This window comes from Bos grunniens, chromosome 5, assembly GCF_055505025.1.
Source record: "Bos grunniens cultivar Pamir isolate PY7600 chromosome 5, Bosgru_T2T1.0, whole genome shotgun sequence".
Classification (NCBI taxonomy): domain Eukaryota; kingdom Metazoa; phylum Chordata; class Mammalia; order Artiodactyla; family Bovidae; genus Bos; species Bos grunniens.
In genome coordinates this window covers 24125853-24140065 of record NC_141169.1, presented here as the reverse complement: position 1 = coordinate 24140065, position 14213 = coordinate 24125853, and the positions used below count along the sequence as shown (strand labels likewise).

The window sequence follows — 14213 nt, the reverse complement described above, 5'->3', positions numbered from 1 at the left end:
AGAAAAAGGAGAGAAGAGTGAATAAAAGCATGGATTTGGGAATTAGATGGGCCTGAGTTCAAATATCAATTCTGCCTCTTAAATCAACCTGTCAATCCTCTTATCTCTAAAGAGGAGATAAAAACAAAATCTACTTCAAAGGTTTGCTGGGAGCACTAACTGAGGTCACACCTGTAAAGTGTCAGATGCAATACCTGGTATTACTAAACCTTCTAGCTTTTCCCAGTCCTCTGGAAGCCCAAGGGCTGGCTGGTTATAGAAAGGCTGCCTTACTGTCCTGCCCTGAACATAACAAATCTCATGCCTACCCAATGCAGCTTCAAACTGGATCTCATGGGAGCTTTCAGCCATGAATAGGCTCAGAGCTGAACTCCTGCCAGTGACTTCTGCACACTCTTGCCCTCCTAGACTCTCAAGACCAGAGGTGTGCCCCACTTTAAAACAGATCTGGGAAAATCCAAATATGCACAATGATATTAATAGATTGGAGCAGGATTATTCATGCTCCAAGATTCTTGTCATTAAACCAGTGAGTCCAAAAATTCCCTTCATACTTTGCCAATTTCTTTCTTTCCTTTTAATACATTGTTTGACAGAGAAAAGGAATCATAAAAGTCAATGACTTCCTCCTCCATTAAGGATCAATTGGAAGTGGGAAAAATGACTTGTGAAAGCATATCCTCGGACCACAATTTTCTGGGAGCACATGTATTATGTTGGCCAGAAAGTGGAGCACAGGCAGACCTCCAGGTCCCTTAACAATGAAAATTCACCCAGAAGGTTACTGTGATAGTGGCTGACACACATCAAATTCCTGTCTCTCCATCACAATCGAGATCTAAAAACCCAAGTCCAAACTCTGTGATTATAGAGTAGTGTGCAAAGATCCAGAGGAGGGCATGCCAACCCACTCCAGTATTCTTGCCTGGAGAATCCCACGGACCTGGCAGACTGTGGTCCATAGTGTGGCAGAGAGTCGGAACACGAATGAAGCGACTTAGCACGCACGCACATGCATAGATCCACAGCCATGAGAAAACACAAAATGCTTCTAACTAGGATAAAAATGGAGCCAACTGACTCCAGTTGTGACAAGTGCAGAGTTAAGAGGGTGTTACTATTTTTTTTAATAAATGAAAATATATTATGGCACAGAGGCAACATTTACACTACAATTTAAGTCGAAACAGACTCCATAGGAAGGCGGGGCTTGCCCCACCTCAGGCCACTCCCACCCCAATAGAGAGATTGCTCTGATATCTGGGCATTGGGGTACTTCAGCCGAAGGAATCAAAAAGCATGAAGTCACCAAGAGGCTCTAAGGAGATTCAGTATTCAACCCAAGGTCAAACAACCAGAAGTGGACCCTAAGTTTTACAAGTGCTAGGTCAAGGTTCTTACACTGTAGCATGACACCATCCTTTCCTGACAAAGCAAATCTGTCACTTACCTCAGCCTGCCTGGCGTGGAAGCTGGCCTTCAAATGGAAGCATGCATCTGGGGGACCCCAAGGCCCAAATTCAAGGGCAAATGTGAGCCTGCAGACAAGGAAAGGGAGTCGATGTCTGCACCCTCCCCCTAATCCTCTCCCAAGCCCTGCTCCTTCCCACCCCATCACATCTAAGTTGTCTCAACTCCTCTCTAGCTTTGTTCCAAGTCATTTCCAAAGGGCCCCTCCAGAGGGATTATACAAAACACAAACCTAGTTTGGCTATTCCCCCATTCAAAAAGCTTTCATCCACTGCCCTCCAGATAAAATTTGAGCATCTCAGCAAAGCCCACAAGATCTGACCAACTCACCTCTACCTCCTCTTCAACCTTTTGGGAGAAAGACCTTCCTCACCAAGGGGTCTAAAAACTCCTTTCCACTTTCATAGATTTTGGTTTTGTTTTGTTTTGTTTTTCCTAATATTTATTTATTTGGCTGTGCCAGGTCTTAGTTGTGGGGTCTTTAGTTGCAGCATATGGAATCTAGTTTCCAGACTGGGCTCAAACCCTGGCCCCCTGCACTGGGAGCATGGAGTCTTAGCCACTGGACCAGCAGGGGAGTCCCTCCTTCCCACGCTTGAATACTCACACAAGGTACCTTCCTCCAAGGTCTTCTCTAACCCTTCAAAGCAGGTCGATGGCACCTGGTCCACAATTAACTATTACTGCCTTTATCATGGTGTTTCACAGTAAACTGTCCATGTAGTCAAAGAGTTTATACAACATGGTCTCCTGAGAGGTAGAACCGGCTTCAGAGTCCAGCAGAATCCTGGGTTTGAACCATGACTTCCCCATTTACTGGCCAGGATATTCTCTCTCCCTCCAAGCCTCAGTTTCATTTTCAATAAATGGGGAAATACATACCTTACCAGTCTGTTGGGAGGGTTAAATGGGACAACAATACATACAGTATAAGGCAGAAAACATATTTGATGGTTTAATACATGTTAGTTCCTCTTCCCTCAACCCTTCCCTTAAGCTATAAGAAATCCTGTGATGCAAGAACTTTTATTTTTTTTACTCTTGTATTTCTGGCAAATAATACAGCAGGCACTTAACACATGTTGGCAGGAAAAAACAGAAGAGGTACGCAGGAATGCAAAGGAGGAGGCAGGGGGAGAGGAAAGGAAGAAGGAAATTAAATAATGAAATGACCGAATGAATGAATGATGCTAGAAACAGAGACCCTGATCTGTTAAAGCTAACAAAAGTTACTATACAGCCTGGTCATGCAACTTTGAGAATGCCCTATCCTTCCCTACTAATAAACTCTGAAAGGATGTCCGCAAATATTGTGTCACTAGGTAAAGACCCTGAATCAAGAGACTGGCAGATCTACCAGCAGTAGGCAGTGTACTCCAATATAAGATTGGCACACATACCTGTGAAAAAATTTCATTCCCCAAATTGTTCATTTCTTATTCTGCTCTAAATGCTCGACTTAATACAATGAATACAAATAAACTGATCTTACTCTATGAGGTCTCAATTAACACACCTAATCAGTGGTGTGTTGTTAAATCAGGGGATGTAAAAAGCTTTAATTTCTAGTGTCTGCCAATTTCTGTGGTGTAAATACTCCCACCAGGGATGATTTCAGTCTACAAATGACATACCCATAATTGAACTCACAGAATCCCTAAGCAGGGAAATAAGATGAGAGAACAGTTGACTTTCTGTCAGTGGTTCTAGCAAAGAAGACAATGGAGAGGAAGTTGAAACCGCTACAGATGTGTTGATGGGTTTCAATTATCCCCATTCTCTCTGCCCCTTTTTCCAGAAGATAACTGAGCAGATGCCCTAAACAAATATGGAAAAATATAAACATACTTTCTGATCAAATGTAGAATTAATGGCCACATCTGGAAATAGAGATGAGGCAAAAGAAGCTCTGTTGAAAATCTAAGAAGGATCGAGTTCATCAAACGGCAGAGGGGGAAATGGGCAGAGGACCTGAACAGATATTTGTCTAAAGAAGATAGAGAGGTGGGCAACAGGCACATGAAAAGATGCTCAACATCATTAGTCATCAGGGAACTGCAAATCAAGATATCAGCTCATATCTGTCAGACTGGCCATCATCAAAAAATACAATAAATAACATGTTAGCAAGGGTGTGGATGGAGCAAAGAACCTTTATGCACTGTTGGTGGGAATGTAAAATGCTGCATTGTACATTTTACAACTGGCTAGTTTGGAAAATAGTATGAACATTGCTTAAAAAATTAGAACTACCATACATTTCAGTAATTCCTCTCCTGGTTATTTATCTAAAGAAAACAAAAAACTAAACTGAAAAGATATGAGCATCTGCATGTTCATTGCAGATGAACATGCAGATATTTACAACAGCCAAGATACGGAAGCAACCTAAGTGTCCACCCCACAGATGAATGGGTAAAGATATGGTATATAAACATACAAGGGAATACTCCTCAGCAGTTAAAAAAAAGAATAATTAAATCCTGCCATTTGTGACTTGGGTAGACCTTGAGGGTATTATGCTAAGTGAAATAAATCAGAGAAAAATACCTCTGATTTTTAAAAAATATTTTAAAAAAATAGGACCTCACTTATATTTGCAATCTAAAAATAAAAGACAAAAAGTGAAAATGGACTTATTGATACAGAGAACAAACAGGTGAAGGGAGACGGACAGGACTGATGAAGGGAATTAAATGGTACAAACTTCAAGTTTGGTCCAGAGAGCTGCTGTGATCTTAAACATTCAGAAAAATACTTTTCATGTTTATTTCTACCCAGAGGAGTTGTCTGATTTCCCATGATTTAACATGCTGTCTGCCATCTTTTTAAAAGTTGAAATATAGTTCATGTCCAATGTCATGTTAGTTTTAGGTGCACAGCATAGTAATTTGACGTTTGAATACATTTTGAAATGATCACCCCAAGTCTAGTGGCCATGTCCCCATACAAAGTCATTAGAGTGCTACTGACTGTATTCCTTATGCCCCATGGGAAATCAGACAACTCCTCTGGGTAGAAATAAACATGGAAAATATTTTTCTGAATGTTTAAGATCACAGCAGCTCTCTGGACCAAAACCTAAACAGGAAAAACCACACCAAACTAACAGAAAGAAAAACCGTTTAGCAAAATATAAGTTTTTATCTTAACATGGTTGGAAACTGGGGAGCTATAAATGTTACGGCGTTCTGTGATGAAGCCTCACTCTCTCTGCCGTAGGAAAGGGGCTCCTTGGGTGGTATGTATGCTTAGACAGAAGAGGAAGGCAGCTGGCAATATTTCCTTCCCTCTCACTAGGACTCTGGCTGGCTTTCTCCTTCCCTCTGTTTCTAACAGAGGCAGCACATGTGTAATAATAACACTCCACAAAATACGCTCCTGATCTCTAGGGCAAGTCAGAGTTCCTATGTTAAGGATGCAACTCTGAGGGCTGCCTATGAAAGCAGTTTTATCTTTATGGCGCCGCAGATATTTATTGACGTGACCCCTTCTCTGTGACAATACTCGTGTGATCCAGCCTCTCTCCTTGACAAAGTTCCCAAAGGAGTAAGAAGAATATATAGTTTTGCTCCATGATTTCAGCAGAAATACTATCGAGCCGTTTGGGACTCTTGGGCTTTTAAGAAGCTACTGTGGCAACAGCTGTTACTTTACTTTAGTAATAAAGTTAAAGAAACCTGAACTCAAGCCACATAGGGGAAAAAATTAGAAATATCAAAAATATGCGAAGATGAGAATACAAGAAAGCCATGCCTCCATAGGAGAGTGAAACGAAACTATCACAGAATCGTTTTTATGGAGAGAAACCCAGAAGGTGTGGAACGGCAGGCAGTGCCCTTCCATTCAAGTGAAGGGCAACTTAGTGAAGAAACAGCCCCTGATACTTCACATAAAAAGATAAGACCCATGCACACGCCAAAATGTGGCATTCGGGGCTGGCTACTTGTTTCAGAACCTGAAAGGAAGCCAAGAATGAGATGAAGAGACAGATTTCACCTTCCGGATTCTAAATCACTCAATTACTCAAGAGGAGGTACTTAGCTGTTTTCATTGGAATTTACATAATCTGGCCAGCAGGGCTGGATCTGATGAGCAAACAGGGAGACTTCACGATACAAAAGAGGGAAAGTGAGGCAAGAATGAATTGAGCCATTAGGCCCAAGAGCAGGCAAAAGAAAGGATGGCTCCCCTGGTGAGGCTTGGAGGGTAGGCAGCCACCGGGCATCACCAGCTACTGGGCATGAGTCACCTCTGGCAGAGGCAAAAATGAGATCACAAAACAGCGTGGATGGCAGGGTTTCGACTTTAAACCGGCAAGTAGATTAGAAACGCTGAGTTAAAAATTAATGCAAAACTCTGATGAGAATCAAGACATCGTGGAAACCAGCAGAAACCAATTCTTCCGGTGGAAGAAGTCAAGACCTGGATAATACCCCTTGAATATTATCCAAGACCTGGATATTCCCAAGGCTGGCTGTCTAAATCCCAAAGACAAAACCGAAGGTTTAAAGAACTGTAGGGCTGACAGTCGCCAAAGAAAAGTACTGACTACTGAAACCCAGGGTAGCAGGGTGCTGCTCTTACAAATACCAAACCTGAGATGAAAACATCTGTGTGCCAATGTGGGCTCCGCCCTTGACTTGCTGGGTGGATGGTGTGTGTCTCTGTGCGTGTGTGCACACAAATCTCCTGACGGCCCCAGGGCTGGGTGGCCTCCTCAGCAAAATGACACAACTGAACGATTTCATCTGAAAAGTGGTTTCAAGCTTTATTCTAGGAAGTGAAAACACTGGGGGAGGAGAATCCAGGGCCACTTAGTCAATGAAAGAATGAACGACAACACTTTTTTGCTCCAAAGGCGAGAAACAACCTCTCAGATGCAGGAGAAGCCTCAGCCCAGCTGTTAGATGTCACCACGGCCATTCAACCCCCACTCCCCTGGGCCTAAACCCTCAGCGGAGAAGGGCACGGCCTGGTCCCAGGACATTCCAGCCCGTGGATTATTTGATGACGTGTCTGCCTCCTACCCTCCTCCCGGGGTACAATTTTCTAAAAGCAGAGAAAATCCTTCCCAAGAAAATAAACACTCCCAAACAACCGTCCCATTCTGTTACCTATTTGGATTACATAATTGCTATGAAGTCAAGAGTTTCTTACTGACACGCCAGAAAAGACCTCTCAGCTCATAAGCTGAACTGCCTTTTCTCCGCTGCCCAAAGCCCTTTAAAAAAGCTCCAAGTCCCTAAAAAGCAGTCCCCAGTGCCCACTGACATGGAAGGAAAACTCCACCACCTCAACTCTGCTCAGAATGGAAACTCGCATTAAAATATTTTAAGTTTATCAGTCCTGTATATTGTTTTCTTCAACAACAATGACAATAATATAAACCCTTACTGAGGCTTCAAATCACCCTTCATAGGAAGAAAACACTGTATTTTTTCTGATTCTGTGAGGATAAGCATACAACCTTAACTTCTTTGTTGGTCAATATGTAAAAATGGGGTGACTAATAATTGGTAAGTGGCATCATTTACCAGTCACCAAGTAAAAAGTTAACCCGCTCCTGACCCATCCCCACACTAGGGGAAAAACCTCTAGGTCAAGCTGACTCGAACCCCACAGAGCACAATGCTCATTAAGATACCTATCCTTTCCCAGTTGAGGCAGCAGTAAAAAGGCTGCGGGTTTCTTTTACAGCCTGCTCTAACTTGTTCATCTGGATCAATGTAGAAATAGTAGCAATCTGCTCTTCGTAATTCCTCTCCAGGAATAAAAATGACTAGGATATTCCTGGAAGGCCTCCTCACTCACAAATAGAAGGCATACCTCCTATAAGCACTGTACTTTGTTCAGTGTAAAGATTAAATGAGATAATACACAGAAAGTGCTGAGCAAGCATCTGGCACACAATAATAACCTCAACACATCCGTGGCGCTCGTCATTGTAACAACACCACCACACAGCAAAACAAAACAAACAAAAAGGGTGGGAGGCTGTTTCCTGATGCTTATCAACTTACTCGGAATAGGGAAAATTGAAGCATAAGGTAATAATAGCGCCACAGCCTAACCCAGAGATGTCTTTGCTGTCCTCTGGTTTTCTCATCATCTAGCTAGCCATCAAGAACTTGCCACAATGCCACAGGTACTCACACCCGACGATGTATCCAACTCTCAGTAACTGAGAAGTAGCAGAGTGTTTGAAACAATAAGAACAGAAAGGAAAAAGACGTTGAAGAAATTTCACAAACTCCCTTGGCACGCATCACGTAAAAGGTTTGCCAGCAAAGTCAAACATCCCACACTACACAACTGTTGTCAGTGGAAAAAGAGGATACAGAAAGCACAGATGCTGGACATCCTAATGAGAAGGTGATCTTCCCATCAGAGACCAGATACTCGAATTCCAGCTCTTCTGTAAAATTTAGACCACAAATAAATCCTTCCTAAGGCGCACCTAGCAATCTTTTGCGCTTGGCTCTGCTGTTTGGACATGCATAGTTGCTTTCCTTCCAGTCACAAAACCGGTTTTTAAGCGCTTATGAAAATATTCATATTTTTATGATATACGATAAGCAGGTTTTACTCTAATCTATATCTGATGTGCTAATTCACTTGGGGCACACACATGGCATACTAGGCTCACCTTCCCAGTGACACACTATAGTGTGCAATTACACAGGCCTTTTTTTTTTTTCAAAGGTGGCAACAGGAATCATGTCTGGAGTCCAGAAAAATGATGCATTTGCAACAGTCATGAGACTGGGTGGCCAAGAAATGTCCGTAAAACTGTTATTTTGTATTTTGTATTGTGCCTCTTCAACCTACAAGAGTTTGTGTCACAATTCCGTAGTCTCTAAACCAGGTATTTTGGAAACACAAAGGGCATTAGTGTTATGCCTTTTCAACTTGTAAAAGACCAGGCCACTTGGCAACTCTTAGGAATTTCTAAACCATGCTTTCCAAAACGCAAAGGGCAAGTGTGACCCATAACTTTAGAGAAGGGCAAGTAACGTTCTACCTCTGGCTCAATATTTGGTTTATTTCACTCGATGTAAGTTTTTATGGCAACCCTCTATTACCAAGAAAGCGTATTCAAAGTAATAAGTGAAACTTGTGAAAGTCCATTTTTTTTATTTAATACATTCTAATCAAATAGTAACAGCAGTAAATAAACACTTTGAAAAGCAGGCATGTATCCCCCTATATGTGGAAGAAAATTAAGTCAAAGTATTCTACATGGTAGAAGGGAGACAACTGCTAATGTCTATGGTTAGACCACTTGGAAATTCCTAAAGCCATTTCCAAAAATCAATGGCAACAGGTTGGGGACGCAGCTGTTTCAAAGGGTAAAATGTCTCTATCTACATGGTTTTATTAACAGGGATTGAGTTGCACCTGTATAGCATGACATTCTTGTCTTTAGCCTTAAAGGAAAAGAAATCTTTTCCATTTGCACCAGTTTGAAATATTTCTGAAATAAGGCTCCCTTGAAGAGGATTACTACAGTACTCATTCATGAGAGAGTTCATACATGTAGTAAAAAGACAAATACAGGATTTCATGGTCACCTTTTTTGGTTGATTTGGTTAATTGCATAAAAAGAAGGATAAATACTCACAAGCATATCTGTTTAACAAATCTCCTAAGTACATCAGAATGCAAAATATCAAATGTCCTAAAATAGACTCTGATCACCAGGCACACAGAACTGAAGTTAAGCCTGTGTCAGTTTCGTTCCTTCCACTTCTTCAGCACTCCTAAGTGGAGCTCTTTCTCTCCTACCAGTGCTGGGACCTTTCACCTAACACCAACGAACCTCAGAAAGTCAGAGTTCTGAGAAAATGTTCCTTCAGCCTTTACTTGGGACGTTTTATTCTTAACTTAAAAGGATCAACTGGTCTTGGTCAGACTTAGGAAGGGAAGCATCCCTCAGTTGAAAACATGTGGGGAAAACTTTAAATACCTAGCTACCTTGCCACACAATTAAATCAGATTGACTTCAGCTGGTCTTAGAATTCCGCGTAGTTATCCAGAGCCGTCACTCAAGATTTGGTTCTCTTTTACATAGCTGCATTCGGAGATATTCTATAGGAGGCATGTTTAGAAAAAAAAGAAACACTTATACCTGGAATTTATATTCTTCCAAATAATCTTTTAGTCTTGTTGGTAAAGGCAGTCCCCAGATGGTGCTGGTACACTTGTTAATGGTGAGTCTACAGAGATGCTGCAGAGGTGGTGCTGATGTGTAGAGTGGCTTGGTCAGATAAAGGTGAACAGTGCCGTTCCGGGGGGCTTCTGGGCCTGTCCGCTTATCCTTGCACATCTGAACATAGTAGTCGATCAGATGAACCACACTGTCAAATTGTTTAAGCTTGGACTTGACACATATGATAGAGTCCAATCTAAATTTCCCATCTTGGTATTCGATGCGAAGATTAGTTGGTCCAGCTGATGTCTTAACAGATATTGTTAGTAGGTAGTCTGAATGCGAACTATCTCTAATCAAGAAAGTTCCTTCTGGTGCCTCTTTTAACTTCTCTTTGGCTTCATTAACAGTCATACTTCCCCAGTACCAACCTGGGGTTTTGTTCAAAAAGAAAAACAAAAGAGGGTTAAATAGTTATTATAGAGAATTTTTAAAATAGGGCAAGTACTTGGCAACAATGTTTTAGCTATAAAAAGAAGTGTGTGAAAGTTTACCATAGGCTACCATAAATACATTCTGTAGAAATTTACTGAAAACGTGGGTCCGTTTAATTTTCTGAAGAAACTGCAAGCCAGCTTTCTTTTTTAAAAAGTAACTTTCTGTAGCTGATCTTTGAACTCTCTTAAGATTTTCTAACACACAGAAGAATGGTTGTAATATGACACACTGGCTGAGCAGACATGATGCTTTTCAAGTGAAATGAAAGATTTAATGTAAATTAAGTAAGAAGTTAGAAAATCCATGCCCTTAAAAAAATGGAAAACCCAACTTCAGTTAATTCCAACAAAATAAAAAGCAACAACTTTTTGGCTGGTTGGTGTCCACCTCCACCCTTTCCAAATCTTTATCTCTTTTCAAAGCCCTGGAAAGCACCGCTATTTTAAAAGAGCAGTACAGTAGCTTCTGTCTGCTGTTTTGACTGCAACTACCTTATCAGCCATTGAGAAATGGAGAGAAAGCCCAATGGATAATTAGTACTTCAAGTTTACAGTCTTCCATAAACTCTCTTGGACTTCGCCCTAATTCAAATCCAATCACAACCGTCGGTCTCCCTGGCATTCTCGATTCGACCTGCCAGTTCCATCTTCCATCCCGTTTTCCAAAAGCGACTTAGCGACATCTTGCATATTAAACGTTTGAACAATGCTCCCCACCCCCCTACCTCAAAAAAACTGCTCGGGGATCTGCAATCTGCCGGTTCCTCCCGCGCAGGGAAAGCCCTTGGCCCGCAAGGAAAGACCGGAACCACAAGTGAAGAACTATTCCCTCCCCTCTACCTCTACCAAAACTTCAACTCTGCCCCAAACGTAAGCTTTGAGGGTCCCGATTTTGAAAGCTTGCAGGTTTGCCAGAACCTCCCCTCCACACCTCCCCGCCCCCATCTTGTCTTCTTTCAGATGCCGAGAGACGACAGAGAGCCGTGCAAAGCGCAAGGCTGCCCCTAGAAACCAGCGAGGCCAGGCTCGGCTGGGGCTTCGCAGTCCGCCCTCCTCCCGGCTTTGCGGCAGTCGCCTGCCCGGCAATCTGTCGGTCCCTGAACTTGGCTGCCAAGATTCCAGGCTGCAGCGGCTGCCGGGCCCGGGAGCCGGATGCAGCTGAAGCTGCTGGCAGCGCAGCGCCCACTCGCTGCCCTCGCAACCCTCGGACAGGAAAGGCGCCGTCACTATCTCCGGCTAGGATCCGAGCCCGAGTGCCGACCCCCAAGCAGCCGCGGAAAATAGCTAAAGTGCCAGCGCCCTAAGAGTTGATTTCCAAGGAACCCCTCTCGAGCTCTGCCCTCCTCTAGGCCTTGGAGTCCCTCAGGAACCACTCTCCTTTCGCATTCCCAAGGATCCAGAGCCGTGTGGCATCCTCTCCGCGAGCCGCCTGCCCCGCAGCGGGGATCCCAGCCTCGCCAGCACAGCCCCATCCGCGTCTCCGGGGAGGCGCCCCCTTCTCGCACGCGTCGTGACGGGTCCGCTCCCTACCTGTGTGACTGAGTTCCCGCAGGGCCTTCGCCAGACGCGCCGCCTCTGGGGACGGCTCCTCCGCCGACCCCGCGGTCCCCCACTGGCTCTGCGCCCCTTCCGCGCCATTCCCGGAGGACTCGAGGCACCGCAGGGTCATGGGAGAAAGGTCACCGCGGCAAAGACAGGTGGCCGCCCGAGCTGGGGTCGGAGAAAGGCACGCGTCCTTCTTAGAAGTCAGTGGGAACCCCAAAACCACTCCCTGAGGGGTCCCCGAAATGGTGATGGAGAGGGTGGGGATGGGGCGCTGCAGGCTCTTCCTCCCCGGGTTCCGGTGCACCGATGGCCAAATCCCCCGCAGGCACGTTCACGCACAGTTCGCCTGCAAAGAGAAAGTGGAGGGTTGGGTCAGTCGGAACTGGACCCCTGCGGCCGGGGTGAGGGTGGAGAGGCAGGGATGTGGAAAATCCCGGGGACTCCTCCGCGTCTGTGCTCCTGCACCATTTAACCCCGAGCATCCAGTTACTGCCCTGGCCCGTTCCAGAGAAAGGATAGAGAGACAGCAGGGATCCAAGACACAAGGGGCGTGGGGGTGGCGGGGGAAGCGGACAGGATGAGGGTGGGGAACCGGGCAATTTCCCGCCGAGGGCTGCTCTCTGAAATCGCAGACTAGCAGACGAGAAGAGCGAAGAGTCACCTGTGGGCACGGTGGTAAATGGGCAAGCAGAAATTTGAAAAGGAAACAGGCAAGGTCCCCAAATTGGCACTCCTTTCTCACACTCTGCACAGCCCGAGGAGCCCCGGAAGAAGCCCCCGGCACAAACCTAGTTACCGACCCTAGAGCGCCGCGGGGCTCCCCGGGCAGAGCCGGCAGTCCGGGACTCAGAGGTGCGGGAGCTGCGGCCACCCCGCAGAAGAGGCATCCTGGCTCCCCTGCCCCCGCTGAGGGCACGGGTTGGGGGGCCGCCGAGGCTGCTGCTCCCGAGGTCGGGCGGCTCCTGCTGCTGCTGCTGCTGCCGCCGCGGGCGCTGTCGAGGAATCTGCCCGAGCGCGCAGACCTCGCGGGGGCTCCGACCCGTGACCCGAGCCCAGGCCGAGCACGCGGCTGAGAGCTCCGTGGGACATGCTAGACAACCAACGCCGAGCCCTTACCTCGGCCTCGAACGCCGTGGCCGCCTCCACACCAGGCAGACTCCAGCCCGCACTGGGCGGGGGACCCGGGAGGGGCCCGGGAGGAGCGGTGTCTGCCTGTTTCCCCTGTTGACTTTTTAATTTGGGAACGAGATGCCCAAGGCGGTGACTAGCCCTGCGCTCAGCGGCGGAGACGTCCGGAGTTCTCTGCGCAGAGAGTAAACGTGAGTCCCAGGGACCACTGCCTCGACTGGCTGGGCTCAGACACCTCCTCCGGGCTCCGACAGCCCCCGCCCCCCGACCCGGGGCAGCTGCTGGGTTCCCTCCGGCTGCAGCCAAGGAGATGAGAAGGGGAGAGGGAGGGAGGAAAGAGTCAGGGCGGGAGGCAGGCGGGTGGGGAGGAGCGGGAGATCAGGTTATTAGAAGGATTATTAATCTGGATGGCAGTTTACAGGGGCGGGGGGAAGAAAAAAAAAAAAACTCTGGAGACTCCCAGACGCCGGGAAAGAACCGGAGAAAGCAGGCAGTAGCTCCCAGCCCCCGGGCAGAGCCACAGTTCCGACTCTCAAGCCCGGCGGCTCCAAACTGCGGAAGCCCAGGCTGCCTGGCGCTGGCGGCCGCGCCCCAGTGCCCTCCCCAGCCCTCGTGGGGGCGGAGCCTTCGGGCTCCCGGGTCTGATACCTGCCGCCGGCCCGAGCTCCTTTGGCGCCCCAGCTGCAGGCGAAGGCGATCCTGAGGCCGTGCACCCGGGGCCCCGGCGCGCGCCGTCCGTGGCCCGCGCAGCGCCAGTGGCGGCGGGCGAGGAGGCTCATGCTTCAGGGGAAGCCCAGGGCCCGCGAGCCGCGGCGGCGGCGGCGAGACTAGAGTTAAACGTCCGTCCCGGGAGCGGTGTGTGCGCGCGATTTCCCAGACGTACGCGCCTCCCTCACTCCCCGCCTCTCTCCGCGTCCGCGCTCCCCGCGCGCCCCGCCCAGCGGCTGCGGAGGCCGCTTTCCAGGAACTTTCCAGGAATCCACCTCACGTGACCGCGGCCCCCGCTACTGCTTTAAAGAGACTCCGGCGCAGTTGCGCAGGCTTCGGGGGAGACGGGCTCCGAGCGCTCGGGTTTCTACCCGGTCGGGGCGGATGCCTGGGAATCTGCCCTCCTCTGACCCCCAACGCCTGGGTGTGCTCCGAGACGCGCAAGAGAAGCCCCAGGCCACCACCGAGCCGGTTCCCGCGGCGGGAGCCTGTCTCCAAGCCGTGCAGGCAGTGCGCCGGGGTCGAGCGATGAACAGACATGCTCGCCCCTAAGCCCGCCGCCGAGGGTTGTCTTGCCCACCCCTTCCGCGCCTTCTCTAGGCGACCTTCCAGGCCGCACATCTTTAAGAGGGGGTGTTGGAGAGACTAGAGGTCCTCGGAAATGGCCCCTCCCGCTCTAAGACACAGTCGTGGAGTGAGGGAGCCCCCTCTTG

General features: G+C 47.4%; 1 protein-coding gene and 1 long non-coding RNA gene across 4 annotated transcripts in view; one reads left to right on the top strand and one right to left on the bottom strand.

Moving 5' to 3' along the window:
* Positions 1-1449: 1449 nt before the first annotated feature.
* On the bottom strand, positions 1450-13374 carry SOCS2 (suppressor of cytokine signaling 2). 3 transcript variants are annotated; one of them, XM_086399049.1, is made up of 4 exons: positions 12781-13374; positions 11650-12010; positions 9602-10053; positions 1450-1538 (listed from the first exon to the last, which is right to left on the bottom strand). In XM_086399049.1, exons 2-4 carry the CDS (start codon positions 11786-11788, stop codon positions 1521-1523), a joined length of 609 nt encoding a protein of 202 aa, XP_086255175.1. In that variant the 5' UTR covers positions 11789-12010; positions 12781-13374; the 3' UTR covers positions 1450-1520. The 3 variants fall into 3 exon arrangements, with proteins under 3 accessions (XP_086255175.1, XP_086255176.1, XP_086255177.1); XM_086399050.1 differs by lacking the exon at positions 12781-13374 and adding an exon at positions 12465-12613; XM_086399051.1 differs by lacking the exon at positions 1450-1538 and having other exon boundaries at positions 8591-10053; positions 12781-13370.
* LOC147371413 (uncharacterized) overlaps positions 12890-14213 on the top strand; it is a 35298-nt gene continuing 33974 nt past the window's right edge. The window contains exon 1 of the long non-coding RNA XR_015163557.1: positions 12890-12983. This is a non-coding gene — a long non-coding RNA (uncharacterized LOC147371413). The remainder of the gene's footprint in view (positions 12984-14213) is intronic.

Bases quoted from the DNA above. Each gene is read 5' to 3' on its own strand.
- SOCS2 (XM_086399049.1), bottom strand. From the start codon at position 11,788: ATGACCCTGCGGTGCCTCGAGTCCTCCGGGAATGGCGCGGAAGGGGCG. The intron at 10,054-11,649 runs GTAGGGAGCGGA...ACAAAACCCCAG, and splicing joins GCGGGAACTCAGTCACACAG to GTTGGTACTGGGGAAGTATG.